At 48.0% G+C, this 18,771-nt stretch overlaps 6 protein-coding genes across 6 annotated transcripts; 2 read left to right on the top strand and 4 right to left on the bottom strand.

Moving 5' to 3' along the window:
• Positions 1 to 254: 254 nt before the first annotated feature.
• Positions 255 to 2,524, bottom strand: F4807DRAFT_60782 (FAD/NAD(P)-binding domain-containing protein). Its single transcript, XM_048003262.1, has 3 exons — positions 1,797 to 2,524; positions 1,341 to 1,746; positions 255 to 1,286 (listed from the first exon to the last, which is right to left on the bottom strand). Exons 1-3 carry the CDS (start codon positions 2,020 to 2,022, stop codon positions 368 to 370), a joined length of 1,551 nt encoding a protein of 516 aa, XP_047854850.1. The 5' UTR covers positions 2,023 to 2,524; the 3' UTR covers positions 255 to 367.
• A 793-nt stretch (positions 2,525 to 3,317) lies between these two features.
• Positions 3,318 to 4,956, top strand: F4807DRAFT_422911 (V-snare-domain-containing protein). The gene is made up of 3 exons (XM_047997738.1): positions 3,318 to 3,900; positions 3,967 to 4,388; positions 4,512 to 4,956. Exons 1-3 carry the CDS (start codon positions 3,721 to 3,723, stop codon positions 4,597 to 4,599), a joined length of 690 nt encoding a protein of 229 aa, XP_047854849.1. The 5' UTR covers positions 3,318 to 3,720; the 3' UTR covers positions 4,600 to 4,956.
• Positions 4,957 to 8,962, bottom strand: F4807DRAFT_422909 (NUC173-domain-containing protein). Its single transcript, XM_047997737.1, has 2 exons — positions 8,879 to 8,962; positions 4,957 to 8,813 (listed from the first exon to the last, which is right to left on the bottom strand). Exons 1-2 carry the CDS (start codon positions 8,939 to 8,941, stop codon positions 5,142 to 5,144), a joined length of 3,735 nt encoding a protein of 1,244 aa, XP_047854848.1. The 5' UTR covers positions 8,942 to 8,962; the 3' UTR covers positions 4,957 to 5,141.
• Positions 8,963 to 9,153: 191 nt separating this feature from the next.
• Positions 9,154 to 10,747, bottom strand: F4807DRAFT_422908 (TPR-like protein). The gene is made up of 3 exons (XM_047997736.1): positions 10,578 to 10,747; positions 10,076 to 10,506; positions 9,154 to 10,016 (listed from the first exon to the last, which is right to left on the bottom strand). The coding sequence occupies exons 1-3, from the start codon at positions 10,608 to 10,610 to the stop codon at positions 9,602 to 9,604; spliced, it is 879 nt and encodes a 292-aa protein (XP_047854847.1). The 5' UTR covers positions 10,611 to 10,747; the 3' UTR covers positions 9,154 to 9,601.
• Positions 10,748 to 11,199: 452 nt separating this feature from the next.
• Positions 11,200 to 11,856, top strand: F4807DRAFT_459702 (uncharacterized protein; the record flags this gene model as incomplete). Its single annotated transcript, XM_048001408.1, has 1 exon — positions 11,200 to 11,856. One exon carries the CDS (start codon positions 11,200 to 11,202, stop codon positions 11,854 to 11,856), a length of 657 nt encoding a protein of 218 aa, XP_047854846.1.
• A 181-nt stretch (positions 11,857 to 12,037) lies between these two features.
• On the bottom strand, positions 12,038 to 14,114 carry F4807DRAFT_60697 (DUF726-domain-containing protein). Its single transcript, XM_048003260.1, has 2 exons — positions 13,055 to 14,114; positions 12,038 to 13,003 (listed from the first exon to the last, which is right to left on the bottom strand). Exons 1-2 carry the CDS (start codon positions 13,857 to 13,859, stop codon positions 12,219 to 12,221), a joined length of 1,590 nt encoding a protein of 529 aa, XP_047854845.1. The 5' UTR covers positions 13,860 to 14,114; the 3' UTR covers positions 12,038 to 12,218.
• Positions 14,115 to 18,771: the final 4,657 nt, after the last annotated feature.

The following is an 18,771-nucleotide window of genomic DNA, read 5'->3' as shown; positions in this document are numbered from 1 at the left end:
TCGTGGATGTCACAAGCAAAAACCGCCGCTTCCAAATAACATTGACTTCATCACCTTTAATAAAACAGAGAGCGAAGGATTGATTTGCTTTAACTTTCCATTGAACCTTTGGAGCTTTATTCTATTGTACATGTTTTCCTGATTGATTTACTTTAATATATTTAGCTGTTCTGTCAAGGTAAAAGTCGCTTGATATAACCCCTTCTTATCCATGCATTGCTGGAGAGGGTTGAGTCACTTAGTGGTGAGGGAAAGGGGAACATTATCACCTATTACCTAGATAACGATGAGATCCACGACAGCATGTGAAAATTATGCTATTATTCATTTCCATCCTAGGTGTTTTGCTACAGTCTAGGTAGGCAGACTATGAATGTTTCCCGTTCAACGTTTTCTTGCCTGTGCCATTGACCTGTGATGTTATTCTCTTGCTGGTTCTACCGAACATCCCTTCCAGCACATTTATAATGAAAACCTGGACGGCCATGATGATGAGCTTGACGAACAAGTCCATGACTCCCAACGTAGGTTTCTTCCCTCGACTGTATGTCGAGTCCACAAATTCGAAAGGTAACTTTGCTCCAAGGTGGGCGCTTGCCGCATATATCCCGCTGCTAAATCCATCTTCGTGAAACCCATATTTCGTCCATGCACCTGCATAGCTGATTCCTCTCGTATTCTGTATCTTAGGTAAAATTTGCTGCGCCCGAATCGCAGCGGGATTATACAATGGATGTGAATACGAGTATCGACCCTGGACAGTTTCAGGTTTCGGTTCCTGGATGGGATTCAGGGTGACCAAGACGTCACCGAAGCCTTCTCTTGGAATATGTTGAAGAATGTTCATGTTGTACGTCAGTGAGACTTGATCAATATCTTTACCCGTCCAGGGCGATGACACTGTGAGATAATTCCAAGCGGACCATGAGTTTTGACGCTTTGGCATATGCGACAGATCCGAGTGGAGAATGCAGGTGTTCTCCGAAGTTTTGAACGAAGACATGATTGCTTCTTCTTCAGGAGTAGCTGACGGCTTGATAATCTGATAGGCTTGATCTCCATGAGTAGCCAGTATGACATGATCGAATACTTCTGTCTTCCCATTCTCTAGATGTAACCGAACGCGTCCATTTTTGTCATTAGTGAGATGCTTGACAGCTGTCTTCAAGAACAAGTGATTCGGTGGGAATCCATTCATCACTGCGTCGATGTATGATTTTGCGCCGCCTTCTAGAGTAAGCCAGTCTGGCCTGGCGGCAACCGTACTTAAGAGGTGATGATTCCACCTTCATGATACAATTAGTAGCTATAATCCAACGAGGTTAATCAGCCCGACTCACATAAATCGGACAAGCGTGACAGCAGGAAATTCTAATGTACACTTGTCAGGGCTCGTACTCCACACAGCGGCCGTCATAGGTATCAGGTAGTCGTTGCGGAACGTCTCAGAGTACCCTTCCCGATCCAAATACTGGCCAATGGTCTCCATAGGGGCACCTCCCTTGGAATTAGAGTCGTCATCGCCATCGTCGTTTTTGAGCAGGTCCAGAGCAAATTGATTGAAGCGGATGATGTCAAAAATCAATCTCCACATCCTTAAGGAGAAGAGATTACTCTTTTGGCAGAATATAGAGTCTAGGTTTGTCCCTGCCCATTCAAACTTTCCTTTGTCCCGCGAAACACCGAATGTCATCTGAGTGGGCACGGTCTTTACTCCAATATTTTTGAGGAAGTTGATGAAGTTTGCTGAATCCTGTTAGCAAGGCCACATATTTGTAGATCTGTATTTTACGAACGATATGTTGCCGTGTTGAGGACGATGAAGCCCGTGTCTACCAGAGTTGTAAATTTGCCCTTCTTCCATTCTACCGTATTGGTATGACCACCGAGACGGTCAGCCGCCTCGTAGAGATACACATCATGATGGGTCCGATTCAGAGCCCAAAGAGCACCGATTCCAGCAGAACCACTTCCGACAATAGCTACCTTCTTCCTAGGTACCCGGTTAGTGGATGATGTCATGGATCCCTACACGGTAAGAGAGCGTGAAGAGTGAAGAAGTTATAATAATCAACGCGTCAAAATCTCATAAGAAAAATACTGTGGGGAGGAATGTTTGGGTGAAGAAAGGTGATAGTATCAAATGGAGGTCAGTGATCATAGGGCTCTGGCAGCGGAAAGGGAGGCAGGCTAAGAAGTGGCGGCCGACTAGCTATGTAAGTGTACGTCACACGACATTGTCCATCTTCAATAGTTCAGGTATGCCGGCCCATCCGTGACTGAAAGTAGGAAGGCAATGCTGGAAATGTTGGTGATTGGAATGGAAGCTTTGACAAGGCGAGTTTAAATCCGAGGCATGTAAAGGCGGAAACTGCATTTGCTGCATAACACCTTCACATGTACGATTCGGATCGACTCAGGTAGTTGCTGCTCCGGCTGGGATACTTTACACTCACATATTTATTTATATAACCTTGGCACTTGCTTCGATGCTTGAGCTATATCAAGGTTTTGGCAGTTTCGTTAAGCGCACATAGTTGGAATGAATGTTAATTATAAGGAGGAACGAGCGAGTTGATGTTTCAATTCCTTTTATCAAGGTTCAAAGCACTTAGACAGCTGTTAGGTTACATGTCTGTGGGCTGAAACAAGGATCCACCGCCTCTGTAAATATCCAGACTATCGACGCTTTGACTAGGTATAGCCACAAGAGTCTATGACATATTTTTATAGATTCTCTGAGACAGCATCACCAACAGCTTAAGTAATACATGTGTTACCAGTACGATTCAAGTGAGGCTCTTCTGCGCTTGCTTAGCACTGGTAACGGCATAATGAATATACTAACATAGCGTCCGCCACTCATTTCGTATGCAGTTAAATCTTTACTTAAGACTCTTTGCCAAAATCACCGAGGACATTCCAACCAGGACGTTCTTCTCGGGCTTCACCGTTCTAGTCGTCTTATCTTTTTATCGACTAAAACTTAGGGCGGGAATATCTATGAAAACTTTTCGTCTAATCAAGGAATGTCGAGGCTCAACGGGATCGAATATTCAGAGGCGGCAGTCCGCAAAGACGTTCGTCTAATATCCAATTCTTAGAAGCTCCATGTTTCAGTCTGCCCGGCTAATACAACTTCACGTCCGTAGAGAATAGAACGCAGAGCCTAATTATCTGCTTCCGGGGGTTCAACTTTCATGGAGAAGAAAAGGAAGAGGAATGTCAAGAGAAGCACAGGCTTCAATTCATTAAATAAAATTTCTGCCGAATGCGTTTCCCCACCTGATGTGGCTGGGAAATTGTGGCGGGTAAACGGAACGGTCTCAGTAAAACTTACGGTTAGAAATCCAAGACGTTCAAAGTTACATATCCATAGGCGTGGCTCAGGTATGTACACATGTACCTCTTGTACCTTTTATCAGGTTACGCAAACACGCATGATCTTCCTGCAACTTCGATATACCGTTGTACATATCGTGCCTGTAGTCATCCATCTCTAATTCAACCAACCACGTCACCGATTACCTACCTATCCGAAGACCCTCCAAAATCTAGTAAGCAGGCTGCTCGACTATCTTAATTCGACGACCATCTACCACGGCCTCTCCTTTTCCATTAAGATACTCTCCGCGAGAGTCTCGACAAAGCCCAGCCACAGCCAACGAATGAGAGGAAAGGAGCATCTATAATCCAAGAAGGAAATCGATTCAAACCATCATGGCCAACCCCCTCGACACCGACGCCGGCTCCGAGCTCTTCGGCAGCTACGAAGCCGAATTCAAGCTCGTCCAAGCCGACCTGACCCAAAAGCTAGACCAGATCCCCGAGCTGAGCGGCGAGCCGCGCAAATCCGCCATCAGCGCCGCCGAGCGAGCCCTCGAGGAAGCCGACGAACTGGTAATGCGCCCCCCCTTTCCTTTCCTGTCATGACATATCCCTAACCGACGTAAAAATCTCCAACAGCTCGGCCAGATGCGTCTCGAAAAGCAAAACATCCCCTCGTCCACGCGGCCGAAGATCAACCAGCGGTTCCGGAACTTCGAGACGGACGTCGACTCCTACAAGCGCAAGCTCGCTTCCCTGGCCTCCGACCGCGCCGCCCTCTTCGGCAGCCGGTACACGGACGACCCGTCCAAGGCCTCGCCGTCGGACCTGCAGCTCGAGCAGCGCCAGCAGCTGCTCTCGGGCACCGACCGGCTCGACCGGAGCACCCAGCGCCTGCGCTCGAGCCAGGCCCTCGCCAACGAGACCGAGGCCATCGGCGCCGGCACCCTCGCCGACCTGCACGCCCAGCGCGAGCGCATCGCCCACACGGGACAGATCCTGTACGAGAGCGAGGGATATGTGGATAGGAGTGTGAAGACGCTGAGGGGCATGGCTCGTAGGTAATGACTCCCCCCCCCCTTATCCCCGGGAATTATATACGTGTGTATAGAGAGCGTATACCTACGTATATACGTATGTGTACGTGGCGTGGTGAGCATGCGACGTGCTAATGGAATCGATAGGATGGCTACGAATCGGGTGATTACCATCGCCATTATCACGGTGTTGGTGATCCTGATCTTCGCCGTGATCTACAGCAAGTTCAGGTGAACAGGCAAGCACTACGAAGAGAGGAGAGGAGAATCGCTCGCCCTACCGTGCCACCCAACTAGCTGACCACGAAGCTAGGCCGAACCAGTCGGCCGGCCGTGGTTCAGGGGAGAATAGGAGAGACGAGTGGATGTGACATTTGTAAATTTTTTCCATCCTGTATGTCAAGTGTAATGCCGAGAGCAGTTTGCAGTTACAAGAACGGCGTTTTGGGAGCGTTAAACAAGGGGTGGGCCATTGGGAAGATTCTCATTATCACGGTCGTTTCTTCGTACATATTCCCTCCCGTAGTCTTCAGAGACTACGTAACGGATTGGCTTTGACTTCGCATTAATCAAGACTAAAGACGTTTGACGGTTGACGCAACATCTTTATTTTTCGTTCCTAAAAAGAAGAATTCATCTTCATAACCCGTGCCTATGTACGCCTAAAGCCATTAACCGGACTAACAAACACGTCCGTTGAGATACTCGTAACCATCTATGTAGAGCAGCAAGTATGCCGCAAACGGGTATCAAACTCGGTTCAGACTTACGATCCGCTCACCTCCGGCCGGGAGATTTCGGCTTGCCAACCTTGCCTGAGAACGCCGGGCCATGTCTCTTATCCTGCCCGAGCCCTCGTCTCCCAGAAGCGATGCCTCCCTTACCACTTCTCCCTCCGCGCATACCTCCGCCACGATGAGGACGACCTCCTCGAGGGCTGAAACCGCCTCTGCCACCCCTGCTGATTTGTGATTTGATGTTGGAAACATCTTTCTCGTCGACATCCATTTCCGCATCCTCGTCATCGTTTTCGTTCCCTCGCTTATTAGAGAACTTAAGACGCCCGCCTCGTCCCCTGCGTCCGACATCCTTACTCTTGAGAGCCGCGACGTAAGCTCCGACACCGCCCTCCTCTCCACCTTGAGCAGGTGTATCAATAATCATAGCGTCATTGTCGTCGTCCTCTTCGCCCAATATCAACTTGCCGTCCATATCGGTCTTGGCCTTGGTTTTGCCCGCCTTGCGTAATTTCCCAGGCTTTGTAGAGGAGATGTTAGCAAGGGCCTTGCGATCTAATAGGTCGAGAGGTTCGTCATCATCTTCCATGATGTATGTGGAGCCGCCCTTCTGTGCCTTTCGCGACTTTCCGAGGACCTCGGCGTCAGAGTCGTCAGAGGCATCTGATTCTTCGCTACTATATAGCGCCTCGTCATATTCGCTCTCGAATCGACCTCGTCGCTTGCCGGACTGTTGATCATCTTCGTTGCCTGCTTCCTTGGCAGCGTCCTTTCGTCTCTTGCTACGTTCCTTAGTCTTTCGGATGTTGGTTATCAGCTTCCGGTCCGCTTCGGGGCAATTCCTATTGACAACGTCGAATCCGAAGCGTCGGACCATTCGCTCGAGAATATGCTTAACCTTCGCCCTGCAAAAGTGACCTTTGTGCTCGTGTGCCCATACCATCAAGTTTGGAATCATAGTTGGTAAGCGTGGTAACATCAGTTCCGTTGGCAAACTAATCACGCATACCTTCACGAATCCCAAAACACTCCTGACGATCTCTCGGTTGTTAGATGTCAAGAATAGATCCATGGTCTGTACAAGATCACTGAGCACCTCTTGGTTCAGCGTCTCGCGGAACTCGTAGAGAATGCGAGTAAGGGCAGTGATAGAAGCAGATATCATGTGTGGCGTGCTACCCGCAAGTCCGGCACTAACCATAGTGATGTATTCTTCAATACTTGCAGATACGGGTGGTGCATCCTTTGGCATATGAGGAATTTTGCTGTTATCAATAGGGCTGCCCTTCGCTTCTGCTAGTTTCTGGCCCATAAGAACGAGTAGTTCGAAAGCCGAAGTTCTCGCTTTCTCATTTTGCTCTTTGCAGCATATAACTACCTCAGACAATACTGAAGGGATAAAGTGAAGCGACGTAGCAGGGATGAACGGCACCAGCGCAGTAATTGCGGCCAATCGTTCTCTTCGTGCAGGGACCGAGACTTTTTCTGCGCTGGATAGAATCAGGCCTTGCAATTCCCCATTTCGTTCCTGGAGCGCTGCTTTGCCAATCTCTGACTCGGCAAGCCGTGGAATTAATTTGTAGGCTTTCTTCTGTAGCTGGGGGGCGTCATCTCTCACTATGACAAGTGCCGCAATATTAAAGAGAGGACCAAAGCTTTGGCGAGGAAGGTAAATAGACATGGTAATGACCAAATCCATGAGTGTCTGACTCGTAGAGGGCATCTTCTCCTTTGACTTTTGGTTCTTTTCTTTGCTGTCATCAAGTTCAGCTAGTGACGATGCCAACATCGTGCTGACGCGGTCAAATGTCTCAACGAGTTCCTTTTCAGGCGTTATGCTCAGGTAGGAATTGATTGTCTGAAGTATAGGACCCCTGGATTGAGGAAGTGTCTGGCTGTAGACATTGAAAAGAACTGCCAGGAGGTTACCAGCAAAGTTCCCAAGATAGTCTAGATTCTTCTGAGCATCTGATTTCGATACTCGGCTTTTGAGAATCAAACTCTCGTCTTCAAGTGAAACTACATCTTGATTCGATTCAACAAGGGCCTTGAGGGCCCGGCAGACATCAAGTCTAAGTTCGACTTGCTTGTACAAGAGATTAGCGAGCATCTCAGCAAAGACTTGGTCAAATGCTACTGTTAGATCTAAGGGTAGATCGCAAAAGCCGGGTAATATAGACCAGGTTTGGTGTACCAGTGTTTCGTATATCTTAACCTCCATCGTCTTTGCGGCTTCACCGTTGTCCAGAACTCGCTGAAACATAGCCTCACTTAATGGGATGAACTCGGTTTTGAAATACTGGAGATCGGTGTTGCTAGTATAATCTCGGAGGATTGGCAGCATCCAGGCTCTACCAAGCTGGCCCTTAGCTGGCTTGACGAGGTTTAGAGGAAGAACACTGAGGACGGCCTCGGGGCCCATTGCTCGAATCGCTTTCCCGAGAACTTCATCTGCCTCCTTTTTGCCCATAAAAGAATCATTCCCACGAAGTTCGCCAACCGTACGCACAACATTCAGCATCGTCGGGTTGGCACGCCACTTCAGGGCGTCGAAAATGGCACCGAGGACGTTGAATGTTTCCATCCAGGCTGCCTGGTATTGTACGCTGAGGAGGCCTTCGGCAATCTGGGCTATTTGCTCAATCATTTTCTCATCATAGATAGAGGGTTCTACTATGACTTGGTCGGGAATACAGTTCGCCATAAATGATATCAAACATTCCGATGCAGATATTCTTATATTATGTGAAGATGATTCCATAAAACTAGATATCATCCCAAACAAGGCCGGGAGCTTGGAGAACGTCTCTTCGGGCTCGATCTGAGCGGAAACATCGTATCCTCGCGATAATATGGCGATCCAAGGCGGAAGTAATTGGGTATCGTTAGAAGAGGGACGCATCTCAGAGATGATTTCGAGAAGACGGGGCAGTTTAGTAGATGCAACCTCATCGGCCATGCCTTCAAAAATCATCTCGAAGATCTCAAAGACGGCCATTGTCATGTGCTCATTCCCACTCTTCGCAATGTTGAGTAAAAGTTCGCATAGAGCCTCGATATTCTTGCTGGGCCAACCACCGCTCGCCACCGCGACTGTCTTGACAAGCTGCAAGGCGTGTATAAGCGCAGGGTCGTGCTCCGCTGTCGATTTCTTCTGTTTTCTCGACAACGCTGCCTTGTTTGCTATATCCGTCAAGCTTCTCATTGCCGTTTCGGCGCATAGATCCGCTGCTGGGTGATCTAGTGACGGACTCGGAGGGGGATTCTTGAGGACTTTTCGTAAGGCATCTTGCGCCCGCTTTCGCACTTTCGGTCTGTGATCTAGAGCAAGGTTTAAGAGACCTGCGACAGCCCGTCGCGGACTTATCTCACTGGTCGAAAGTTTCCATGCTGCCGAATCCTGTGCAAGAAGTAGCGATTCCAGGCATCCGATTGAAGGCTTCAGCAGCGGCGCTTCAGCGTCTTTGAGTAGTAGGACAGGCGCCAAGAGTGTAAGAATTTGGGTGAATTTAGATCGAAGGAGGGGCTGCGGCGCAAAGGGTGTTACGACATCGAGAAGATAGACGACAGACGGTGTCAATTCTTGGTTGATTTTCCCATTCTCGAGAGATTGATTCAGCAAAGCTAACAAGGCAGCAAAGTGTCCTGTTGCTGTCGGTTGAGTATCCTGTTCTTTAAGTGTTTCCTCAACCGCTTTGAGAATCACCCCAGTCTAGTGCAAAATCCAAGGTCAACAATTCGAAATTGGTTATTCTTTAATATGGGAGATCGACTTACCTGTTGTTGGCTCTGGAGATTCGGCGACCGGATCTTCTCCAGCTTCTCTTCGAGAGTCGCCATTTTGAAAACGCAATCCGTGATTGATTGAATTGGTGAAGTTTCCGAACGATATTCTAATGTTAAGGAATTTTGGAATTTTTTGCTTATCGAGTTCTTATCGGCGTTATCGTTAAGCGTCAAACTCAACCCCACCATGGTTTGGCTTGGCAGAACAGCCCTACGATCCGAGGTACGTACCGGAAACTATAAACTTCCAAGTTCCCTTCTAGTACTGTGTATGCAATTAATGATAATAACCCTCCTAAAGTCGGGCATACCGATAGCATGAATAGAGCATTCATAGCTTTCAGATGTTACTCTCAATATATGATATATGTTAGTTAAATAGCGAGGAATGTATATCATTAACCCCGGTATCATACAACTCCTACTAAAAACAAATTGGTTCCCCTTGACCGGCGGAACTATACTGTGGAAATGTGGAAAACAGTGTTAATACTATCTCATGTAGGTGAGGTAGGTAATATTCAGTCTTTTGACAATAGTAGCTGGTTTTGCTACGATCCATGTTCTAGGCCAAACGTTGTAACCATGACTCTATATGCGATTTGCAAAGGTCATGCTGCGTCTCACCCAACCCAATGTGCACCCAAACGTCATGTTTGGCTGGGTAGCTATTCTCACGAAGCCTTCTGCTTATCATCGGCGTCTCGTATTTGCTCAAGAGAAGTCCTCACCAGCCTCTTCGATGTTGTTCTTGACTCGTACAAGAATCGTAGTCTTCCACTTATCAAGCTTGCTCATCTGGTCGAATTGGAACAATTTGTCCGTAAACTGATCCTGGTCACCCGCTTCGATGGCGGCCGCTAGGTCTGTGAGCAACTGGTGCTCTCGAGTGCTAGGGAATGTCGGGTCTAGATCTCGATACTTCTCAAGCGCGCGATTCGCGGCGACCATATCGCCCGTCGCTAGGTGGCAGATACCCGCCTTGAGGAAGTAGTCTTTGACTGAGTAGCGCATTAGGTTGTTGTTGATGGAGGCTCCTGCGACCTTCTCGTATTGTTCGATCGACTTGTAATAGTCGCCTTCGAGGGCCGCAATGTCTGCTACCTTAAGCCAGAGCTTGTTCGCTAGACTAAATGTGCATTTTAGTGGCCGGTCCTTTTCCGCGTCATCGTGGTATAGGACCCTTACGCTGAAGCATTATCTCCTTCGTACCATCCAGCAGCAGACTCGTAGCATTCGAGCGCACGCTTCGTATCACCCACCTCGTTTTCGAAGACTTCGCCCATATTCTCCTTGTGCTGCGCTGCCCGTCTAAAGTTGCCCTTCTTGCAGTATTGGTTGACAGCGACGTCGAGACATCGCACAGCATCTTCAGGGTTCTCTTTCCGGTAGACTTTAAAGGCATCAACCAAAGTGTTGGCAGCATCGTCGGGTTCGTTCAGCTGTTTTGTTTGCACGGCAGCCGCCTTTTCGAAAGCCTGGCCAGCTTCTCGGTTCATTTTCTGAATCCTGAAGGAATTTGCCGCCTCGATATATAAGTCTGCCGCATTCTGGTACTTGTCTTCTCGGCCGCCGAAGAAACTGAAGCCGCTGGAAGCGCTGGCAAGCGTCTTGTCCGCCTGTATTTGCCATGCGTGTCAGTAGCCGTCTGAGTAGGTGTGGGGGAAGATGGTGGGGCAATCGGACCAACCTTCTGTAGCAAAGCACGAGGATCTCCGGCCATGATGGATTGATTTATCTGTATTATTTATTAGGGCGAAAGGGGAGATAGGAATTATCAGTGTTTGAATTTAACTATTCGCTCTAATGTTGATGACAAAGGAATGAGAATGATAGGGAAGGCGCAGTTTGGAGTTGCGACACGGCTACCTAACATTAGGTAAGTCTCAAGCTATGACATCGCACGTCTCACATCAAAGTACCCCTGTAACGTGTTGCCGGGTACATAAGAGGTACCTCTCAAGTCAATCTATTAGATAAACACAAGCGCAACAAACTAATAAAGTCGATATTTTTAATCAGAAGAAAGGAAAATTAGAAGCGCTGTTAGAATATTATTAGTATTTATGTTGCAACAAACCTTTAAGATTAATAACACGCATTCTATATTGGTAGAGTTCGTCTCGAGTACAATGCATGCGAATGGCTCCGTTCAGCCTCAAGGACTTCATCTCTAACAGGGATCTTCCCTTCGTATTCAATCATTCACGCTTCAAGTGATAAATCGAACAAACCTTTGAGTCCTGGCCATTCCTTGATCTCCCCTATAACAAAACCGTGTGATAGGTCTTCATAGAAATATTTAAACGATTATGAATTCAGCAATATGCAGCCATTGCCGTGCGGCGTTCCGCCGATCACTTCGGTCTGTACGAACTCGCCAACCACATACAACAGCCACCAGCAGCACGAGGAAGAGCTCAAGCTCAGCTCCCCATACGACCCAAGACCTCGAAAGCATCCTCTCGAAGCCAAGTTGGTCCGTCCGCTCCCTCCTACCCCCTCCAGCCTCGGAATCCACAGCTGGCTCTCCAACAATCACCCCACAAACCCTACAGCATCTGCTCCGGCTCTCTGCTCTACCTCCCCCTAGGTCCGCCGAGGAGGAATCGAAAATGCTCTCGACCCTCGAGTCGCAACTCCAATTCGTCCGTGCAATCCGCGAAGTCGACACCACAGGCGTAGAGCCTCTGCGTTCCATCCGCGATGAAACAGCGCAGGGCATGCGTGAGCAGACCATCGGCCTAGACCAACTCCAGGAAGCCCTTGCGAAAGAAGACATCGTCGGGCACGCGCGGCGCCCACGACGGCGGCGGGCAGGAAAAACTGCAGGAAAGAGGGAACAGAAAATAGAGGAGAATACTGATTCTTCAGTAGAAGATTGGGACGTTCTCGGTGGTGCCAGTGAGACGGCAGGGCGATACTTCGTTGTAAGGACCGGATCGACGGATCCAACGCAAGCAGGATAGTAAAGTCATGGCTGGAAACACGAAAAGAAGACTTTCAAAGTAATATTCGTAATAGTATGCATTCTGGTATGTGAATTGGGTATGTGAGTCAAGTAAGTACAAACGTCCGAGCTATACTAACTTCATCCATCCATTCGTATGCCTCCTAACCAGGAATGCTATCACCACCTCCATGGATGGATATTTTGCAGAAGAGAATTCCATAGCCTGCAATCTCTTCCTTCCTAAACCATTGGGGGGAAAAGCCTATGATATAGAACCAACTCCCCATAACCGCCGCCTAAAACAAGAAATACCGGGTATCGTATCCGCCTTGGTGAATCCTAGAAGAGAGATTACCGCCTCGCCGCCAGACGTCCACATTACTTTTTGCCCTTCTTGCCACCTCCTCGCTTGTCAGCATGATTGCCAGCAGAAGCGCCAGCAGAATTGCTTGCGGAATTGCCTGCGGGAACGTCCGCAACCACTCGGATGTGTCCCACCTCGATGGCTTCCTGTTGACGATTGGCACTTACGCCGTTCTTGCCCTTCCATTGTAGCTCACGTTCTTCGTCCAGTTTCTTCAAGGACTCAATCAAGGCAAGCAACTTGCCCTGTCGCTGGGGGATAAGAGAGGTGTCAACGTCCTCCCAACCAACTCGAGAAAGGATATAGCCAACGAGGTAGGCCCATTGAAAGTGGCTAGTGACTATCTCACTCATGTCGAAATTCTGAATGTTCGGCACACCTTGGAGAGGCTGCAAGCCTGCAACACCCATTGGCCAATGACAAGAGCGATAGAGGAAACCAAGCATATGGTCTTGCTTGGAATAGACGTTGATGAAGCGTCCGGCTACGACGCTCTTCATGGCCGAAACAGCCCGAACTTCAGTTGGGCATGGTGCGCCCATCATAATCACGTTCTCTATCAAACCGAACGCTCGCTTCTCGGCTAGGGTCATTAGACAAGCATAAACGGCGCGAGCACCTTGGCTGTATCCCACGAGGGAAACAGGTCTCTCTCCATAAAGTCGATTCATCAGAATGTCGGCGAGCACGTACCCTGCCTTCTCTGCTCGAACCATTCCGATGCACCAAATATTGTCGATGACCTTGCTAACCTTCACGATGCCAACCGGCCACGTGGACTTGCGCAGCCTATCGAAGACTAAGATACAGATTAGCTTGTGCTCTAATTAAATGGGGAAGGAATTCTTACCATTCATTGAAGCCATCTCCTGTCTGGATTCATAACCGGGCAAAGTCCGCAGGGCAGCCATATAGGAACCGCCTATCTTCCTCATTACCTCCAGTTCATACCTCATAACGTATGCCTCGTTCTTGTTACCCAGAACTTTCCAGGGGTCAAGGAAACCGTCGTCGCCAGTTAACATGCCACCAATTCCGATTGTAACTCGCATTCTACGATCCCCGGTGGGCACGTCTTTGGGATCGATAAGTTCTGGCGTATTTTTTCCATGTATGGACACCATACCGAAATCCAGTACGTCCTTCCTATGGGCTTCGATCGACTTGCTGCCTTGCCGGGCTCCATACAGACCGAACAAGGTTCCAACCGCGACCGTGCTGTCATTCATGGGTCCTAGGAGTCCTGCTGTAGCGGAATGGCTAATTACGCGCTTGTTAAACACACTACCGATTCCGGCGGCGCTCAAAGGGGCTGAAAGTGTTCCGGGCTCTCCGCCCAGAGCTGACATAGCCATACCAGGCTTCCAGCGCCGGGAAGTTTTGGCCTCCTCGGCTCGTCTGGCCACAATTTCGTCGACAGGGATACCCATTATGATTCTCGAAAGAGCACAAGCGACTCTTTTTTCGTCGTCCAGGACAATATGCAGCGGGATATCCAATGAAGCAGCTATTCGCACGAGCAGGATCCTGGAGTACAAAGCATATTGGTCCAGTCCAAGAAGGATCAAGAGTGTGCAATGCATGATAAGCATACGCTTCTCCTTAGAACAGTGCTTAAGAAGCGTTACAATCGGAGGGTAAGCCTTCAGGAGCATAGCTTCGACTTCAGCAGGATCAGTAGGCGGGAGGTCGAAAACTAAGATACGATGTTAGCTCTTGCCAAATATCTTGGGGGGATGGGGGGCAGTCAGGTTGATAGAGACGTTAAAGGATAAGCAAAAAACTAGATTTGCTCTTCACTCACGGACCGGCCCCCGAGGAAGGACTTACCACTTGGTGTATTAAGTCTTCCTCTATTAGCATAGCCCGTTTGGGTGTTTGGCTGAGTGTATTGCTGACTCTCTTGGCGACTTTGGTGTTGGTCTTGGTGTTGATTGTGTTGGAAGCCTGGCTGTCTGGCATTACCTCGAGGGTTAGACTGCCCACCACGGCCACCACGGCCACCACGACCACCACGACCGCCACGACCGCCACGACCGCCACGACCGCCACGACCGCCGCGGCCACCATAACCACCCTGGCCACCATTGCCATTGCGATAACCGCCCATGTTGCCCGATGCTCCACCATTTTTGACCGCGATGTCGCCGAATCGCTTGAGTACGCTCAAACGCCATTTATTGAAATGAGCAAGGGCGTCTTTCTTCTGCTCACTGACACCCTCGAGCAGAACGTCTCTGTCTGTCTTTCCTTGTATTTTTCGAAGTTCATCGGCGTCCTTGGGATATTTCCACATATTCTTCGGGACCAAGGCGTATGTGGGCCCGGGGCGTTCAAATAACTGACGATCATTCTCATCATTGAGATTAGGAATGATGTGGCATTGTGTTTGAGGTGGGTTGATTCCTTGGTCATCAGGAAGAATACCTAGGTCGAGACCGTCGAAGTTGTCACGCATCTGCTTCTGCATGTCTTCGATAATCTCATTGATGAGGCGTATGAACTGGAATTTTTGATCCGCATCAAAAACGTCACTAAGGTCGAGCTCAAAGCGTTTGGCCTGACGGCCTCGCGGTGCATTATTTCGCCCCATGCTACCGTCGTCGTCAGATGACGAAAAGTATTGACGTGTTGGTTCCATCGTAAGAAGATGGATGGAAAAGTTAACAAGACGGACACATGAATAGAGTTGGGTTGAGAATGTGCAGGAAACTGCAATGTTGACGTTGCGACTTACTAGGTAAAAAATATTACCTAGGAAGTTCAAAGGGAAGTGCAATGTGTTGCAAAATACCTGGTCACTGGGTATTGGACAAGTAAGTGTAGGTCAGGTTGAGGGGAGTAGGTAGGTAGGGTCTGGTACGATAACCAGAGGTAGACATGTAGGTTAACGAGAGGTGGGGATGCGTGCACCTTGGGTACCTGGTAAGAAATAAGAAGTTGCGTGGAAAAGAAAAAGGAACGCAGGTATAAGATAAGTAGAAAGTGAAGGTGCGAGATGGAAGTAAGAAGGAACGGTAGGAAGTTTGGGAATCTACAAGAATCAGTCGTCACCCACCGCACTGTTCAACTGCCACCAACTTGCAATCGCAATCGCGATACAAGGGCAAGTCACTATAGAAAAGGAAATCGCGGGGTTAAAGTATGCATTACATCTCCAGGGAGATCTGTGCTACAGATTTAAAATACAATAACAAACAGCCTCGACTGTGCGCACATCCCATATCAGATGCATGAACGCGCAGATATCAAATGCTAGCCTTTGTCGTCTAACCACTGCAGCTACCCGAGTTCTTTGGTTTGACGACCGAATACCGCAGTATGAATACTGCCTCGTCAATATATTCAATCCAGCAGCTCCCTTCAATATTTTACGGTACCTATATAGATGTAGTAATCGTCTACTGGGTAGTTTCCTATACGATGACTACCAGAAAAGGGGCAAGAGTGTCTGTGCCTAAACTAGTAGGTAACCTTACCTGCCAGTGCTAGTAGAACAGAATTGGTCAATTCATGTGAGTGCCTACATCAGATGAATTGAACCTTGATGCTCTTGATATATTCGTCTTGGCTCCGGTATCTGAAACACTCCCTAAGTATTATCTATCTGGTAGCAAACTTACCTACCTTCAGCCTCTGAACTCAACCCGGTTCCTGTTAATCCAGCTAGTTTGGCGCCTAGTTACCATTAAAGATACTACATATCGATGTACGTGACACTCAAGATTAAGACTAGACTGCCTAGTATCCCGTCTGTTGGGTCACCGTGATTTATTACTAAGCATCCCTACCCTAGTAGTATATATAGTGATTAAGAAGCATGTGTAAGTTAGATAGCTACCTACCTACCTACTGATATACGCATAGGCAGATTCATGATATTGATGCTAAGCAAATAAATATATGAACCTGCTACATCCGACCACTATTCTCCTTGGATATCTTCATATACCTACTACCTAGTTACTTAAGGTAGATAATATCGCTATGGCTGCCTGGGTATATGCTACCATCCGTGATCCACAAGCTCGGGACCACTTCAGACTAACCAGATGTGCTCCTTGTTTTAATCCGTGAACCTCCAATGACAATAGGAGAAAGAGTAACTCTAACTTCACCGCATTATCCCTATGTGTTCAGTTTCAATTGCCTAAACCGCGTTCTTATATACATTACCCTTCCTACAATCTCATGCTTTGCACCGCTGTTCTCTTTCAGTCTTCATACCTTAAGCGATAGCTACATATATTCTTTCGAGAGATTATTTATATGCCTTCACGTCTACCCTGGCTATCAGCATAGAGGAGTCGATCGGTGCAACACGAAAAGGCTCGATAGCTGAGAAAAACCCATGAGAAAACGGGTCGACGGGACCCATAGTATATTATCATCTCGCTCGTCAAGACTCTTGGCAATCCCTGAAGTATCGGTATACTGCACTCAAGTAGTTAGGTTATAGTTATCAACGTCATAGCCGGAAGGACTATGATAATCGAGTGCAGGAAGCCCTTCATTCATAGACCAGGTCTCTCATGTCGGTTCGATAGTTCGGCTAGAATATGTTTCCTCCTAATTTCAGATAATGTATTATTTCGAGATTGTCAGACTACCAGCTGAGAAGATCCTCTCCTTCATTCACACCCATATTCAAGGTAGAAGGGACCACTCACATTACTCCTAAGTTGCTGCTTAAGCTCCCGCTTTACTTATGATACGAACACTACCTTCATACGATAGGAGGGGTTGAAGACATAAGAACATTCGGTAGTCTGCGGCGCGTTAGAATTCTTAGTGACGGCGCGCCGTGTTACCTTGCCGATGACACGCTATAGTGAACTCGTTACGACTGTGTCCTAAATTCGTCAGCTCTGCTACAATAGCTGAAAAGTTAGTATCTATCAAAATAACCGATAAAGTACTGGGAGGGCCCTCGCAACAGAGTAGTGCTTACACTCTCAAATATTGACAATAATCAATCCATGTTGTATGATTAGGAAGGGACGTCGTCATAGCAAACACCCAATTCTCAGGGATTATAGAATCTCACTTTCCTACCTCAGCATGTTATGAACTTGCATCGAGTAGTTCTTATCAGCAAGGTCTAACCGGCACAAGCAGCTGAGGATTCATATGGTTATTATTAGCCTTGGCACGACTATATCAAATCTGATCGTCTAGGTGCCTAAGTAGATAACCGCGAGGATAGACCAATGAGGTCTAGACGTCCGTCTAAGACCGACTTTGTCGGGGGTCCATTCGGAAGGCGACCGGTATCAAACGCTAGGTATGGCTAGAGCAGCTTTATTTAGTTAGGCACGGACTTCCCCCGAACCCGACCACGAGCCGATGATCCAGAACTCGGGACAAAGTTAACGTGCTCGCTTAATGGGTTGATCTAGGCATCGCAGTGGCGTGATACGTTATAATTATTTCCTTAGGAACCCCACCCGTGATTCTATAGTTCGGGTTCAATGGAAGGTATACATATGTTCGTTGGCATTGACGTTTGGCGTAAGTGCGTCGGAGTTGGAACACATCAAGGCGCGTCGCCTATTGGTCAACCAACCCACGTGCATATGGGGAGCTTTCTTAAAAGGATGAGAGACAGGTACCCAGGTACATATATAGGTGTGCTAACACAGCTCGAAGAAACATGATTGGCCTCAGTTGCTAATCAAGAAGTAGATCGGCTTCGGGTTGGCGTTGAGTAGCCGCCGTTCGTTCGCATTTAACGCGTTCCTCTCATTTCTTCCCATTGTGAGGCAGGAAGTTCGGATCTGGGCAAAGACGCTCATCCATTAAGATTGGGAAAATCCGGGATTTGTTTTAGTTAGGTTAAACTCAGATCTAACTATCACGAAAAATGTCCAGAAATACATAAATCCATATATGGATTCAGGTAAGTGCGGCCGATGCCCACGTGAAATCCAGAACTAAGTCCGCGCTTGCTCAGCTTGAATGCAGGGGTATGTAGGGAAGCTCCTGTCGTCAAGCTGGGGAATGAGTTGAATAGGTATTTTGCCAAATATATACCTCGAGGTACCTTGAAAAACTACTAGTGTCCGCTACAGGTGGGTGATATAACGATAGATCCGATGTATATATCAAGTCACTTTTGACTCGAGGATGTGGGATCATTGGCCGTATCTGTGGGCCCATATGATTTATTGCAGGGTCACTCCTCTAAGTGCTTCAGCTGAGGGGGGGGGTTCAATTGGAAGTTCATCCCGCAACCGGATAATTGAACTCACCTCACCTTAACCAGTCGACCCCTCGACGTCGTAATTTGAAGACAACCGAATTTAGTAGGTCTCCGTGTCATGATGACCTCCACTTAACATCATCCAACTCCCAACATCGGCTCCTTCTACCTTATTCAAACTCTTATCTACCCATCAAGACGGTGGCTGGCCGAGATCTAGCGGGTCTAGCGAGTGGATATTTCATCTCAAGCTTCCCGCACCGGATCTAAGGCTGCAAATACCTCCACGGTTAGCCTACATACAAGTACCAAGGACGGTTGCGTTGGTATGAGTTTTGTCCCTCATGGCCTGCGTCGTACTTCAT

This window comes from Annulohypoxylon truncatum (genome assembly GCF_022578515.1).
Source record: "Annulohypoxylon truncatum strain CBS 140777 unplaced genomic scaffold F4807scaffold_13, whole genome shotgun sequence".
NCBI classification, from domain to species: domain Eukaryota; kingdom Fungi; phylum Ascomycota; class Sordariomycetes; order Xylariales; family Hypoxylaceae; genus Annulohypoxylon; species Annulohypoxylon truncatum.
The sequence above is the reverse complement of the archived record's forward strand: the minus strand, read 5'-3'. Positions and strand labels throughout refer to the sequence as shown.